Source organism: Sminthopsis crassicaudata, chromosome 4 (assembly GCF_048593235.1).
Source record: "Sminthopsis crassicaudata isolate SCR6 chromosome 4, ASM4859323v1, whole genome shotgun sequence".
Lineage (NCBI taxonomy): Eukaryota > Metazoa > Chordata > Mammalia > Dasyuromorphia > Dasyuridae > Sminthopsis > Sminthopsis crassicaudata.
The window spans coordinates 291,359,499-291,376,500 of record NC_133620.1 but is presented as its reverse complement, the minus strand read 5'-3'; the positions used below and the strand labels follow the sequence as shown (position 1 = coordinate 291,376,500).

Here is a 17,002-nt window from a genome sequence, read left to right as displayed (position 1 = left end):
TTCCCTTCTAATCTTGTTTGCATTAGTTTTGTTTGTGCAGAAACTTTTTAATTTGGTGTAATCAAAATGTTCTATTTTGTGATCAATAATGGTCTCTAGTTCTCCCTTGGACACAAACTCCTTCCTTCTCCACAAGTCTGAGAGGTAAACCATCCCATGTTCCTCCAATTTATTTATGATTTCGTTCTTTATGCCTAAATCTTGGACCCATTTTGATCTAATCTTAGTATGTGGTGTTAAATGTGGGTCCATACCTAGTTTCTGCCATACTAATTTCCAGTTTTCCCAGCAGTTTTTGTCAAATAATGAATTCTTATCCCAAAATTTGGGATCTTTGGGTTTGTCAAAGATTAGATTGCTATTTTTATTCACTATCTTGCCCTGTGAACCTAACCTATGCCACTGATCAACTAGTCTATTTCTTAGCCAATACCAAATGGTTTTGGTGACTGTTGCTTTATAATATAGCTTTAAATCAGGTACACTTAGACCACCTTCCTCTGACTTTTTTTTCATTAGTTCCCTTGCAATTCTCGACCTTTTATTCTTCCATATGAATTTTGTTGTTATTTTTTCTAGGTCATTAAAATAGTTTCTTGGGAGTCTGATTGGTATAGCACTAAATAAATAGATTAGTTTGGGGAGTATTGTCATCTTTATTATATTCGCTCGGCCTATCCAAGAACATTGAATGTCTTTCCAATTATTTAAATCTGACTTTATTTTTGTGGCAAGTGTTTTGTAATTTTGCTCATATAATTCCTGACTCTCCTTTGGTAGATATATTCCCAAATATTTGATACTAGGACTAATTCTATATTGCTTGCCATCCTATTAACCCCTGCTTATGCTTTTCCCCTTTCCTTCCCTTTTACCCTCCTATCCAGTATTAAACTGGTGAATACCACTTGCTTTTCACAGCCCTCCCTTTTTAGGATCCCTCCCCCACCTTAAAGATCCTCCCCTTATTTTACCCCTTTTCCTCGAAATTACTATATTCCCTTCCCCTTAGCTTACTCACTTTTCAATGAAGTGGAAGAAGTTTCACCATAAATTGAATATGTCTATTGATACACACTATGCTCATCTCCCTCCTTTCTTTCTCTCAGATATAATAGGTTACCTTTGCCTCTTCATGAGATGTAGTACCACCACTTTACACTTTTTTATGATATAATCTCCTTTCCACCTCTAGTTTCTAAGACAAATTGTACATATGTTCTTCACATATTTTTTTGACAGAAGTATAGTTCTCAAGATTTATTTTTACGTTTTTAGAAATCTCTTGAGTTCTGTATTTGAAGATCAAACCTTTTATGTAGGTCTGGTTTTTTCATCAAAAATAGATGGAATTCATTTATTTCGTTAAATGTCCATCTTCTTCCCTGGAAAACGATGCTCATTCTTGCTGGGTAAGTTATTCTTGGCTGCATACCAAGTTCCTTAGCCTTTCGGAATATCATGTTCCAGGCCCTGCGTTCTTTTAATGTGGACGCTGCTAGATCCTGGGTTATCCTTATTGTGGATCCTCCATATCTGAATTGCTTTTTTCTAGCAGCTTCCAATATCTTTTCCTTTGTCTGATGGTTCTTGAACTTGGCCACTATATTTCTTGGCGTTTTGATTTTAGGGTCCCTTTCAGTAGGTGATCGATGAATTTTTTCAATGTCTATTTTACCCTCTGTTTCCAGAATGTCTGGGCAGTTCTCTTTGATAATTTCCTCGAAAATGGTGTCCAAGCTCTTTTTTTCCTCCCATTTTTCAGGGAGTCCGATTATTCTCAAATTGTCTCTCCTGGATCTGTTTTCCAGGTCTGTTGTCTTTCTGGTAAGGTACTTGACATTCTTTTCAATTGTTTCATTTCTCTGGTTTTGCTTGACTACCTCTTGGTTTCTCCTTGAGTCATTCATTTCTACTTGTTCCAGTCTAATTTTCAATGATGTATTTTCTTCACTCACTTTTTTTATATCTCTTTGTAATTGTCCAATTGAGTTTTTATCTTCTATGGAGTTTTTTTTTCCATTTTATCCATTTTATTTTTTAGAGAGCTGATTTCTTTTTCCAGCTCTCTAATCCTGTTTTCCTTGGAGTTGTTTACCTTTTCCAGCTCACTAATCCTGTTTTCCTTGGAGTTGTTTACCTTTTCCAGCTCACTAATCTTGTTTCTCAATGATTTGATTTTTTTATCCACTCTGTCTTTGAATGCATGTGATGACTTCTCCAGGCTCTCTTGCCAAGCTTCCTTTTCCTTTTCCCATTTCTCTTCCAGCTCTCTTGTGAGAGCCTTTTTGATTTCCTCTATGAGGTTCTTTTGTATTGAGGAGCAGCTTATATCCCTCCCAGGGGATACATCTGGGGACAGTCTGTTCCTAGTCTCCTCAGTGTTTGAAGTCTGCTCTCTCTCCATACAAAAGCTCTCAATGGTTAGAGCCCTTTTGAATTTTTTGTTCATTTTGTCAGAGTAGGAATCAAAGAAAACAAACTGACAAGAGAAACAATAGGTCTGTTTAGTGGGGGATGGGGCTAGATGGTGTTAATGGGCTTCCTCTACAGACTGGGGGTAGGGCAGCAGAGAGCCACTAACAGAACAGCAATGACTGTACTGAGTCTGCTCTCTGAGGCTCTGAGAACGCACCGAGTCAGTCCAGGTGGGGGTTGGGGGTGGCCGGGCTCTGAGAGACGCTGGCTTTCTGGGGTTTTAATCTTCACCTCCAGTGTTTACACCCTATCCGCGCTCCTGGCTTGCTGCTAAGACTGAGCATCCACACTGGGGCAAAAGCCCTTTCACAGAAACGGCAGAGCTCACACCCCTCCCCCTCCGGTCTGAGCTGTGTGAGCTGCCTGTCTTGCTCTGGCTGCCTGCCCTCAGTCTGTGCCCAGTCTGATTGACACTCCCCCGAGCCAACACAGACCTTTTCTGGCGACTTTCAAGGATGTCTTCTCTTGGTGATAATTTGTGGATTTCTTTCTGGGTCAAGCATTAAGTCAGAGGCTTGTCATGAATTAAGTTCTGAGAGAAAACGAGGAGCTCAAGCAGCTGTCTGCCTCCACGCCGCCATCTTGGCCGGAAGTCTCAATTAGAATCTTTATATTAGAATCTGAGGAGTCCCATTTGATTAAAAGCAAATGGCTTACTCTCCCACTCACCACAGGAGATTTTCCAAACCTTTTTGTCATCGCTCCTCCATCCTCCCATAGTCCCTTTCCCCATTTTCTCATCTGGCAACTTTCACCTTATTTTACTCAAAAAATGGGGGCTATTCCCCAAAGTCATTCTCTTCTTCCTTCTTGCTTAACTAACACTTCCCATAGGCCTTCTGACAATATCTCAACCTTTATGTCATCCTACCTGAAGACGTAAGCTATTTTCCTCACCAATGTTAAGCAGTTTGTCTCTACAGGTGATCTTTTCCATCCCAACTTCTCCAGGCGTCTACCTTTTCTACCATCTCCCACTCTCTCACAAATCTTCAACCTCTCCTTGTCTACTGGTTACTCTACTCAAAAAAGAGAACTGCTGAGTCTCTGGCTCTTCCATGATCAGCTTTCATGTTCACTGAGGGCTGGACATCTTGGGTAAAGAATCAAACTGATCACACTAGTTTCAAAGACCCAGGACATAGAGATAGGAGGCCAGCCCCAATGGAAGACAAACAGGTTTTCATTCTGAATATCACCCTTGATGATTCTGTTGTCCCTCACTTACCAGTTTTGCCAGTGACAGAGACTGGGCCCACACGTTGTCCGTCATGGAAGCCATAGAGATTCATCTTGTATCTGTGGTCAGGCTCCAGCTCAGAGATAGTGACCTCATTCTGGTCTCCCCCAACACGCACGATCTGGGGTCTCCCATCCCTGTCCTTGTACTGGATGGTGAAAGAATCAAGCTCTCCACGGGAGACAGTCCAAGAGAGCCTTAGGGAGTCTGGAGTGGCCCCTGTCACTGTCAGGTCTCCCAGTTCAGGCTGCTCTGGGGGCTCAGGGGCCTCAGTCGCTGGTACTGTGGGAGCAGGGGTCTCTTCCTCATGTGGATCTGGGAGGAGAAACACAGAAAGAAGATAAATTCAAAATGCGGATTTCATTAATTTTGACCTCTGTTTCTTTTCTTTCTTTCTTTCTTTCTTTCTTTTTTTTTTTTTTTTTTAGGATTTGATCTCTGTAGAAGTTGAAAGGAATTTTTCCATTTCCTGCCTAGATTTTGTGGTCTACACACATTATCTTATATTAATCCTTAATTACAATTTACATTTGAATATCCTTAATTAAAATCCTTACATTGGACTCTAAGGATTCCTGCATGATCAAAAGCAGTGTCTGGGACACAAGAACATCCAGAGCTCCCAAGACAGAAGTGAGAGCAGTCCCAAGAAGAGAGGCCTGAGCAAAGGAGAGAACAGTGGAAGTTCTGGCTTTCCCATGATCTGCTTTCATTTTTTTACTGAGTGCAAGAGAGTCTGTGCAGGTTGACACCTCAGTTGAGGAATTAAACTAAGCCCAGGAATTTGAAGAGCCCAGGACATAGAGACAGGAGGTCCACCCCAGTGGAGTCACACTTTGATATCAAATCATCCTTGGTGATTATCCCTCATGGTTATGGTCCAGAACTTGAAGCAAGGTGCTAATGCTTATGTACTTAGTTCACACCTTTAAGGGAGTTCACACATTAGACTTCACCCTTTAGAGAGCATATATAAGAAGAGTCCCACAAGCCCACTCTCAAAAAAGCAGAGTTAGATTCATTCCAACTTCCACCTTTGTGCTGCCTGGAGACATTGGGAGGACAAGAGGCTGAAGCTGGCAGAGACAAAGGACTAGCAGCAAGAGCTCTCGGGAACCAAGGAGAGAGATAGGCTTCTATTAACGCTAGCCAGGCCCCAGGAAAAGAGGCAAGTCTTAAAAGGAACAATGAAGGATTTGGGTTTTAACTCCTGGCTGCATTTGGGATTATTGAATTGAACTGAAACTAAGGCTGCCTCCAGAAGCTCCCCAAGAAACCTGCTCTCAGAGAACATTAAATTTTTAGAGAAGAGCATTACATCTCACTTACCAGTTTTGCCAGTGACAGAGACTGGGCCCACTCGTTGTCCGTCATGGAAGCCATAGAGATTCATCTTGTATCTGTGGTCAGGCTCCAGCTCAGAGATAGTGACCTCATTCTGGTCTCCCCCAACACGCACGATCTGGGGTCTCCCATCCCTGTCCTTGTACTGGATGGTGAAAGAATCAAACTCCCCATGGGAGACAGTCCAAGAGAGCCTTAGGGAGTCTGGAGTGGCCCCTGTCACTGTCAGGTCTCCCAGTTCAGGCTGCTCTGGGGGCTCAGTCGCTGGTACTGTGGGAGCAGGGGTCTCTTCCTCATGTGGATCTGGGAGGAGAAACACAGAAAGGATAAGTTGGACTTCACTGACAGACACCTCCTATTCTTCATCTAGTAATGTTCTTCATCTAGGAATCAAGATCCTGTGGAAGTGAAATTCCAGTCTGAACAAATCAGTTCAGTTTTGCAGTACATAAAATGCTGGACTTGAAATTGTAATGACCTAAGGTCAAACCCTGCCTCAGACATTCCAAGCTGTGTCACCCTGGGCAAGTGACCTAATGTCTCTAAGTTCCAGTTTCCTCATTTGTAAAATGGGGATGGCAATAGCACCTACCTCCCAAGAGGTATCTTCTCTAGCTATGAAGATCAAGAGAACAATATATGTAAAGATCATTACTAACCTTAAAGTACTATGTAAGTATGATTATTATTAATATCATTCTCTCATGCTTAAAATGTGGGATTGTATCATCAGGCACAACATGGCCTTAATTAGAATCTTTATATTAGAATCTGAGGAGTCCCATTTGATTAAAAGCAAATGGCTTACTCTCCCACTCACCACAGGAGATTTTCCAAACCTTTTTGTCATCGCTCCTCCATCCTCCCATAGTCCCTTTCCCCATTTTCTCATCTGGCAACTTTCACCTTATTTTACTCAAAAAATGGGGGCTATTCCCCAAAGTCATTCTCTTCTTCCTTCTTGCTTAACTAACACTTCCCATAGGCCTTCTGACAATATCTCAACCTTTATGTCATCCTACCTGAAGACATAAGCTATTTTCCTCACCAATGTTAAGCAGTTTGTCTCTACAGGTGATCTTTTCCATCCCAACTTCTCCAGGCGTCTACCTTTTCTACCATCTCCCACTCTCTCACAAATCTTCAACCTCTCTTTGTCTACTGGTTACTTCCCTAAAGTTGCAAACCTGTCTGTATCTTTCCCATCCCCCAAAAAATTTCACTTGATCCATTTATCTTTGTTACAGTCCCATTCTTTCCTGACTTCTGTGGCTAAACTCCTTTAGGAGACCATTTACAATAAGTACCTCTCTTTCCTTTCTTCTCATTCTGTGTGAAATTCTCTACACTCTGGCTTCCAGCTCCCTTATTCAACTGAAATCGTTTTCTCAAAATTCTCTCTTTTAGGTGCCAAATCTAATAATCCTCACCCTTCTTGGCCTTACTGCAGCCTTTGACACTGTTGATCATTTTCTTTGATACTCTTTTCTCTACAGATTTTCATGTCCTTGTTCTCTTCCTAATTATCTGGTGGGGGTTTTTTAGTGCCCCTTCCTAGAGTTTCCTTCAGGTAATGCCCACTGACTTTTCTCCCTTTATATTATCTCACTAGTCAATATCATCAGCTTGTATAGATTCAATATTATCTCTATGTAGGTGACCCTCAGATCTAAATCCTAAATGATTTCCTGAACTCCAGTTTTGCACTTCTAATTGCCTATTAGACATTAGAAATTGGATGACCCATAGACATCTTAAACTCAATATATTCAAAGGTGAATTTAGTAGTATCTTTCCTCCCAAACTCTCTCCTCTTAATTTCTGTATTACTGTTGAGGAAATCATCATGCTAGACTCAAAACCTAGGGGTCAGACTTAATTATTCTCTCCCACCCGCCTATCCCATTGATAATTCTGTTGATTTGTATCTTCATAATATCTCTTAATATATCCCTTCTTCTCACCTCTGACATTGCCACCATCCTTATGTACACTTACACTATTGTGACAGTTTTTTTTCTTTCCACCTCAAATCTCTTTCCATTACAGTCCCTTCTCCATTCAGGTGTCAAAGTGACTTTCCTAAAGCAGAACTTTGTGGTGAATTAATAATAAAGGTGATAATAATGACCAAAAAAATCGACCAGGGAGTCCACTAACTCATTTATTATGCCTGTTTGGCTAATAAATTATATTACTTGGATAGTTTTCTCAGTTATTAATTTCCACAGCAAACACCTCTTCTCCCCTCTTTCCCCTTCCCCAATCAACTCTGTTGGCTCCCTGTCATCTCCAGGACCAAATATGAATCTTGTTTGGCTTTCAAAATCCTTCGCTATCCCTTTCCTGTTTCCCAGTTTTTTACATTACATTTCCTCTCTGTTCATGTCCTCTACAATCTGGTGACAAAGCATCCTTTTTGTTCCTCTTATAAGATATTTCCTCTCCTCAATTTGGGCATTTAAATGGCTCTGCCTCATGCCTGGAATTCTCTCTCTTCTCAATTTCTTTTAAGTCCCAGGTTAAATACCACTTCCTGTCAGAATCCTTTCTCAATTATCCTTAATTCTGGCACCTTTGCTCTGTTAATTATTTCCTATTTGTCTGGGATATATAGCTCATTTATACCTACTTGTATCCATGTCTTTTCCATTAGATTGTGAGCTTCTTGAGAACAAGAAGAACTTTTTCTTTGCCTTCCTAGTATTCTCAGCAGTTAGAACAGTGCTTAATAGTAGATGCTTGATAAAGGATTATTGACTACTAATACGATCAGACAAAATTCCTAGGCACTGGGAGCAACCACAGGAAGACAGCTTTATCAAAAAAGAGAACTGCTGAGTCTCTGGCTCTTCCATGATCAGCTTTCATGTTCACTGAGGGCTGGAGAATCTATGGAGTTTGACACCTTGGGTAAAGAATCAAACTGATCACACTAGTTTCAAAGACCCAGGACACAGAGATGAGAGGCCAGCCCCAATGGAAGACAAACAGGTTTTCATTCTGAATATCACCCTTGATGATTCTGTTGTCCCTCACTTACCAGTTTTGCCAGTGACAGAGACTGGGCCCACTCGTTGTCCGTCATGGAAGCCATAGAGATTCATCTTGTATCTGTGGTCAGGCTCCAGCTCAGAGATAGTGACCTCATTCTGGTCTCCCCCAACACGCACGATCTGGGGTCTCCCATCCCTGTCCTTGTACTGGATGGTGAAAGAATCAAACTCTCCACGGGAGACAGTCCAAGAGAGCCTTAGGGAGTCTGGAGTGGCCCCTGTCACTGTCAGGTCTCCCAGTTCAGGCTGCTCTGGGGGCTCAGGGGCCTCAGTCGCTGGTACTGTGGGAGCAGGGGTCTCTTCCTCATGTGGATCTGGGAGGAGAAACACAGAAAGAAGATAAATTTGAAATGGGGATTTCATTAATAGTGACCTCTCTGTTCCTTTTTTTATTTTTTTATTTTTAATTTTAATTTTTTTTTAATTTTTAAAATTTTTTTAAATTCATTTTTCCAAATTATCCCCTCCCTCCCTCTACTCCCTCCCCCCGATGGCATGTAATCCCATACATTTTACATGTGTTACAATATATCTGTTCCTTTTTTTAAAGGATTTAATCTTTGTAGAAGTTGAAAGGAATTTTTCCATTTCCTGCCTAGATTTTGCCGTCTACAGTCAATCACAGAATATCCTTAATTAAAATCTTTACATTGGACCCTAAGGATTCCTTCATAATCAAAAGCAGTGTCTGAGACACAAGAACATCCAGAGCTCCCAAGACAGAAGTGAGAGCTGACCCAAGAAGAGAGGCCTGAGCAAAGGAGAGAACAGTGGAAGTTCTGGCTTTCCCATGATCTGCTTTCATTTTTTTACTGAGTGCAAGAGAGTCTGTGCAGGTTGACACTTCAATTGAAGAATCAAATTAATCACAGAGCCCAGGACATAGAGACAGGAGGTCCACCCCAGTGGAGTCACACTTTGATATCAAATCATCCTTGGTGATTATCCCTCATGGTTATGGCCCAGAACTTGAAGCAAGGTGCTAATGCTTATGTACTTAGTTCACACCTTTAAGGGAGTTCACACATTAGACTTCACACCTTTAGAGAGCATATATAAGAAGAGTCCCACAAGCCTACTCTCAAAAAAGCAGAGTTAGATTCGTTCCAACTTCCACCTTTGTGCTGCCTGGAGACATTGGGAGGACAAGAGGCTGAAGCTGGCAGAGACAAAGGACTAGTGGCAAGAGCTCCTGGATCCAAGGAGAGAGAGAGGTTTCTATTAAAGTTAACCAGGCCCCAGGAAAAGAGGCAAGTCTTAAAAGGAACAGTGAAGGATTTGGGTTTTAACTCCTGGCTGCATTTGGGATTATTGAAACTGAACTGAAACTAAGGCTGCCTCCAGAAGCTCCCCAAGGAACCTGCTCTCAGAGAACATTAAATTTTTAGAGAAGAGCATTACATTTTGGTAGGACAAGACATGATCCGGGAATTTCAGTGGAAAAGGCTCCTTGACCCAGAAATTAGGGTGAGTACAACAAGGAAACTTTGCTAAAGGGCTAAAATAGTATTTCAGCTGAAAAGGGACATATGTTTGGAAAACAGCCTTCTGTTTCTCTTCAAGGAAAATGTATAGAGAGCATTGTCAGGGTTATGAAAAGCCCAGGTTTGATTATAATTTGGGAGCAGATCACTGAACTTTTAGAAACTGTACAGTACACATCTCCTTGGTTCTCTATGGAAAATGAATTGGATCTAGAGGAGTGGAAATTGGTAGGAGAACAACTTTGTCAATCCTACAATAAAAATAGACCTGACTCAATTTCCAAAGATACAGTTAATACATATAATTTAATACAACTGGCTTCAGGAAATTACATAAGTTATAGAATGAGGAAAAAGAAGAAAGAGCAAGAGGGGGAGGAGCCACCTGAACTAGGTGAAAAGGATGAAGAATAAGATAAGAATGGAGTTAAGGAGCATTTCCCATCTCCTCCTCACTCAATTAACCCTTCATGGGTGGAGGAAGGAGGAAGGGAAGAGGTAGTAACACAATCAGCTTCTCCTTTGAAGCAGCCTATGACAAGATTACAAAAAGCACTGGCCAAGGGAAAAAAATGAAGGACAGGATGTATCTGATTTAAAAATGTGATTGAAGAGCTTGACTCTTCAGGTCAAAAAAGGAGAAGATACACTCTTTTTGATCTGGAAAAAAATTAAGGATTTGGAAAAAGGTTGCACTCTTTATAGGGCTATATCATCTTATGTTAAGATGTTACTAGATAGTTTGCGTTATGAAATGATCCGAGTGATTGGAAATCCAAAGCAAGGACATGTTTAGAGCCTGGACAAAACGTGTGGCTTTCAGAGTATCATGAATTATGTAGGAATCAAGCCAGATGCAAAAGGCAAACTTTTGACCAACTAGCAGGTGAAAGTCAGTATGGAGAGAATTCAGCACAGATTAATTATCCCATAACAGTGTATGCACAAATTTCTAAGACTGCAATAAAAGCTTGGAGTTCCCTCCCTGGACAAAAAAGAGAGGAAGTTTTCAAAAAAATAGACCAAGGTCCCAATGAACCTTTTGTGGATTTTGTGGGTCAGCTGTAAACTGCCGTCACAAGAACCACTGGAGAAAATGCAGCTACAGAAATAATGACCAGACATTTGGCTAAAGAAAATGCTAATGAGGTTTGCAGAAGAATTATATAGGGATTACACAAAGATGCTCCTTTAGAGGATATCATAAGACTTTGTGCCACAGTAGGCACAAATGCTTATTATATCCAGACTATGATGAATATGGGAAGACAGAGTCCCTTTTGGCAAGGGACTTCTAGAGAAATTTGTCGATGTTTTCAGTGTGGAAAAATAAGACATCTTAGAGCTAAGAATAGAAACAGAGATAGAGTGAGAGGTCGGGGTGAGAGAATAAAACCTAAAACCCTATGTCTGAAATGCCACAAGGGCTCCCACTGGGCCTCAGAATGCAGATTGACCCAGGGAAATGAGAGGCGGAGCCCAGCTCCAAAATAGCATACAAAAAACAGGTGAGGCATAATGGCAGTTGAGTTTACATCCAGAGAGTCTTTAGAAGGTCAGGACTCTGATGTAATCTGTCAGCCAAAAAGCAATCACATTGCAGAAAGGGATTACATGATCAACCAACAGAAAAACAGTCAGATAGCAGAAAGGGATTATACTTGGGGGGAATACAGGTTTTTTTTAAGCCAACAGGGCAGTGTCCAGTGCAAACAGCTCCAATGCAATTGCCAGGTGATGAGGAGAGATCTAGAAAGTGGTAAATAGAAGGGACTAGATAGGTTAACTGCCTGGGAAAGAGGGTTTGCTTGTATCTCCTCAGATGGAGAGGAATTAGATGGGTGTCAACGAACCATATTCACCTTGTCCATCAGAGAGAGACAGAAAAAAAGAAAAATCTGGAAAGGGAAAGACCTAAGGACAAAATCTGCAGGAATCATTGGATTCCCTAACACAAGATGAGAATGTTGCAGGACTTGAAAACCATCAGGAATCATTGGATTCCCTAACACAAGATGAGACTATTGCAGGACTTCAAAACTTCCAGGAATTATTGGATTCCTGGCACATGAACTGATGGACAATGGATTCCTTCTGGACTATTTCTAGGATTTATGGACATGTATAAATCCTTATGTTGATTCGTGTTATTTGTTACATCACTTCTAGTCTGTATAATGTTGCCATGTGCTTATGTAATTTATGTAATTTTGTATAATGCCTCCCACATTGATGGACTTATGTATATCTGTTTTAAGAGCCCTAAAAATGACAGGGAAAGATAAGGCGCAATGTTGGAGGGGATGTGGGAAAACAGGGACACTGATACATTGTTGGTGGAATTGTGAATACATCCAGCCATTCTGGAGAGCAATTAGGAACTATGCTCAAAAAGCTATCAAACTGTGCATACCCTTTGGCCCAGCAGTGTTTCTACTGGGCTTAGATCCCAAAGATATATTAAAGAAGGGCAAGGGACCTGTATGTGCCAAAATGTTTGTGGCAGTCCTCTTTGTAGTGGCCAGACACTGGAAACTATGTGGATTGCCCATCAATTGGAAAATGCCTGAATAAATTGTGGTATATGAATGTTATGGAACATTATTGTTCTGTAAGAAATGACAGCAGGAAGATTTCAGAAAGGCCTGGAGAGACTTACAGGAACTGATGGTGAGTGAGTGAACAATACTATGTGAAGATCAATTCTGATGGACGTGGCCCTCTTCAACAATGAGATGAACCAAATCAGTTCCAATAGAGCAGTAATGAAATGAGCCAGCTACACCCAACAAAAGAACTCTAGGAAATGACTATGAACCACTACATAGAATTCCCAATCCCTCTATTTTTGTCCGCCTGCATTTTTTATTTCCTTCACAGACTAATTGTACACTATTTCAAAGTCCTATTCTTTCTGTACAACAAAACAACTGTTTGGACATGTATACATATGTTGTACTTAATTTATACTTTAAAAAATTTAACAAGTATTGGTCAACCTGCCATTCTGGGCGGGGGGGAAAGAGGGGAAAAATTGGAACAAAAGGTTTGGCAATTGTCAATGATGTAAAATTACCCATGCATATATCTGGTTTAAAAAAAAAAAGTGAGCCCTTTCAGAAACCTAATCTAATTTGATTTCCCATTTCCTTTGGTGTTTTCATCTCCCTTCCTGAGAAGTCAGGGAGGGCATGATCACCTCCTTTTTATGATGTTTTCACTCATTTTTAGAGCAGTCAGGGAAGAAGTGATCAACTTCTTTTTTGGGGTTCTCACTTCCCTGACTAGTCAGGGAGGTCGGGGATGTTCTAAATCAAAAGAAAGCGGGAGATGTTATAGGCCAGAATTGAAACAAGGTGCTAATGCTTATGTACTTAGTTCACACCTTTAAGGGAGTTCACACATTAGACTTCACCCTTTAGAGAGCATATATAAGAAGAGTCCCACAAGCCCACTCTCAAAAAAGCAGAGTTAGATTCATTCCAACTTCCACATTTGTGCTGCCTGGAGACATTGGGAGGACAAGAGGCTGAAGCTGGCAGAGACAAAGGACTAGCAGCAAGAGCTCTCGGGAACCAAGGAGAGAGATAGGCTTCTATTAAAGCTAGCCAGGCCCCAGGAAAAGAGACAAGTCTTAAAAGGAACAGTGAAGGATTTGGGTTTTAACTCCTGGCTGCATTTGGGATTGTTGAATTAAACTGAAACTAAGGCTGCCTCCAGAAGCTCCCCAAGAAACCTGCTCTCAGAGAACATTAAATTTTTAGAGAAGAACATTACATCTCACTTACCAGTTTTGCCAGTGACAGAGACTGGGCCCACACGTTGTCCGTCATGGAAGCCATAGAGATTCATCTTGTATCTGTGGTCAGGCTCCAGCTCAGAGATAGTGACCTCATTCTGGTCTCCCCCAACACGCACGATCTGGGGTCTCCCATCCCTGTCCTTGTACTGGATGGTGAAAGAATCAAACTCCCCATGGGAGACAGTCCAAGAGAGCCTTAGGGAGTCTGGAGTGGCCCCTGTCACTGTCAGGTCTCCCAGTTCAGGCTGCTCTGGGGGCTCAGGGGCCTCAGTCGCTGGTACTGTGGGAGCAGGGGTCTCTTCCACATGTGGATCTGGGAGGAGAAACACAGAAAGAAGATAAATTTGAAATGCGGATTTCATTACTTTTCTGTTTCTTTTCTTTTCTTTTTTTTTTTTTTTTTTAAGATTTAATCTCTGTAGAAGTTGAAAGAAATTTTTCTTTTTCGTGCCTAGATTTTGTGGTCTACACACATTATCCTTATATTAATCCTTAATTACTCTTTACATTGGAATATCCTTAATTAAAATCTTTACATTGGACCCTAAGGATTCCTGCATAATCAAAAGCAGTGTCTGGGACACAAGAACATCCAGAGCTCCCAAGAGAGAAGTGAGAGCAGTCCCAAGAAGAGAGGCCTGAGCAAAGGAGAGAACAGTGGAAGTTCTGGCTTTCCCATGATCTACTTTCATTTTTTTACGGAGTGCAAGAGAGTCTGTGCAGTTAACACTTCAGTTGAGGAATTAAATTAAGCACATGAATTTGAAGAGCCCAGGACATGGAGACAGGAGGTCCACCCTAGTGGAGTCACACTTTGATATCAAATCATCCTTGATGATTCTGTTGTCCCTCACTTACCAGTTTTGCCAGTGACAGAGACTGGGCCCACTCGTTGTCCGTCATGGAAGCCATAGAGATTCATCTTGTATCTGTGGTCAGGCTCCAGCTCAGAGATAGTGACCTCATTCTGGTCTCCCCCAACACGCACGATCTGGGGTCTCCCATCCCTGTCCTTGTACTGGATGGTGAAAGAATCAAACTCCCCATGGGAGACAGTCCAAGAGAGCCTTAGGGAGTCTGGAGTGGCCCCTGTCACTGCCAGGTCTCCCAGTTCAGGCTGCTCAGGGGCCTCAGTCGCTGGTACTGTGGGAGCAGGGGTCTCCTCTTCATGTGGATCTGGGAGGAGAAACACAGAAAGGATAAGTTGGACTTCACTGACAGACACCTCCTATTCTTCATCTAGTAATGTTCTTCATCTAGGAATCAAGATCCTGTGGAAGTGAAATTCCAGTCTGAACAAATCAGTTCAGTTTTGCAGTACATAAAATGCTGGACTTGAAATTGTAATGACCTAAGGTCAAACCCTGCCTCAGACATTCCAAGCTGTGTCACCCTGGGCAAGTGACCTAATGTCTCTAAGTTCCAGTTTCCTCATTTGTAAAATGGGGATGGCAATAGCACCTACCTCCCAAGAGGTATCTTCTCTAGCTATGAAGATCAAGAGAACAATATATGTAAAGATCATTACTAACCTTAAAGTACTATGTAAGTATGATTATTATTAATATCATTCTCTCATGCTTAAAATTTGGGATTGTATCATCAGGCACAACATGGCCTTAATTAGAATCTTTATATTAGAATCTGAGGAGTCCCATTTGATTAAAAGCAAATGGCTTACTCTCCCACTCACCACAGGAGATTTTCCAAACCTTTTTGTCATCGCTCCTCCATCCTCCCATAGTCCCTTTCCCCATTTTCTCATCTGGCAACTTTCACCTTATTTTACTCAAAAAAATGGGGGCTATTCCCCAAAGTCATTCTCTTCTTCCTTCTTGCTTAACTAACACTTCCCATAGGCCTTCTGACAATATCTCAACCTTTATGTCATCCTACCTGAAGACGTAAGCTATTTTCCTCACCAATGTTAAGCAGTTTGTCTCTACAGGTGATCTTTTACATCCCAGCTTCTCCAGGCGTCTACCTTTTCTACCATCTCCCACTCTCTCACAAATCTTCAACCTCTCTTTGTCTACTGGTTACTTCCCTAAAGCTGCAAACCTGTCTGTATCTTTCCCATCCTCAAAAAATTTTCACTTGATCCATTTATCTTTGTTACAATCCCATTCTTTCCTGACTTCTGTGGCTAAACTCCTTTAGGAGACCATTTACAATAAGTACCTCTCTTTCCTTTCTTCTCATTCTGTATGAAATTCTCTACACTCTGGCTTCCAGCTCCCTTATTCAACTGAAATCGTTTTCTCAAAATTCTCTCTTTTAGGTGCCAAATCTAATAATCCTCACCCTTCTTGGCCTTACTGCAGCCTTTGACACTGTTGATCATTTTCTTTGATACTCTTTTCTCTACAGATTTTCATGTCCTTGTTCTCTTCCTAATTATCTGGTGGGGGTTTTTTAGTGCCCCTTCCTAGAGTTTCCTTCAGGTAATGCCCACTGACTTTTCTCCCTTTATATTATCTCACTAGTCAATATCATCAGCTTGTATAGATTCAATATTATCTCTATGTAGGTGACCCTCAGATCTAAATCCTAAATGATTTCCTGAACTCCAGTTTTGCACTTCTAATTGCCTATTAGACATTAGAAATTGGATGACCCATAGACATCTTAAACTCAATATATTCAAAGGTGAATTTAGTAGTATCTTTCCTCCCAAACTCTCTCCTCTTAATTTCTGTATTACTGTTGAGGAAATCATCATGCTAGACTCAAAACCTAGGGGTCAGACTTAATTATTCTCTCCCACTCCCCTATCCCATTGATAATTCTGTTGATTTGTATCTTCATAATATCTCTTAATATATCCCTTCTTCTCACCTCTGACATTGCCACCATCCTTATGTACACTTACACTATTGTGACAGTTTTTTTTCTTTCCACCTCAAATCTCTTTCCATTACAGTCCCTTCTCCATTCAGGTGTCAAAGTGACTTTCCTAAAGCAGAACTTTGTGGTGAATTAATAATAAAGGTGATAATAATGACCAAAAAAATCGACCAGGGAGTCCACTAACTCATTTATTATGCCTGTTTGGCTAATAAATTATATTACTTGGATAATTTTCTCAGTTATTAATTTCCACAGCAAACACCTCTTCTCCCCTCTTTCCCCTTCCCCAATCAACTCTGTTGGCTCTGCAGAAAAAGCATTTGATAAAATCCAACATCCATTCCTACTAAAAACGCTTGAGAGTATAGGAATAAATGGACTATTCCTTAAAATAATAACGAGCATATATTTAAAACCTTCAGTAAACATCATATGTAATGGTGATAAACTAGAACCTTTCCCTGTAAGGTCAGGAGTGAAACAAGGTTGCCCACTATCACCATTACTATTCAATATAGTACTAGAAACTTTAGCCTCGGCAATAAGAGCTGAGAAAGAGATTCAAGGAATTAGAGTAGGAAATGAGGAAATCAAATTATCACTTTTCGTAGATGACATGATGGTATAATTAGAGAACCCCAAAGACTCTGCTAAAAAGCTATTAGAAATAATTCAGAATTTTAGCAAAGTTACAGGATACTAAATAAATCCACATAAATCCTCACCATTTTTATACATTACCAACACA

At 40.9% G+C, this 17,002-nt stretch overlaps 1 protein-coding gene across 4 annotated transcripts in view; it reads right to left on the bottom strand.

The window, feature by feature from the left end:
- TNXB (tenascin XB) overlaps positions 1-17,002 on the bottom strand; it is a 90,338-nt gene that overhangs the window by 30,915 nt on the left and 42,421 nt on the right. For all 4 annotated transcript variants that reach the window (XM_074311355.1, XM_074311357.1, XM_074311356.1 and 1 more), the window contains 5 exons: positions 14,263-14,580; positions 13,391-13,717; positions 8,106-8,432; positions 5,048-5,365; positions 3,707-4,033 (listed from right to left, as the gene is read on the bottom strand). In XM_074311355.1, coding sequence (XP_074167456.1) covers positions 3,707-4,033; positions 5,048-5,365; positions 8,106-8,432; positions 13,391-13,717; positions 14,263-14,580 — 1,617 coding nt within the window. The remainder of the gene's footprint in view (positions 1-3,706; positions 4,034-5,047; positions 5,366-8,105; positions 8,433-13,390; positions 13,718-14,262; positions 14,581-17,002) is intronic.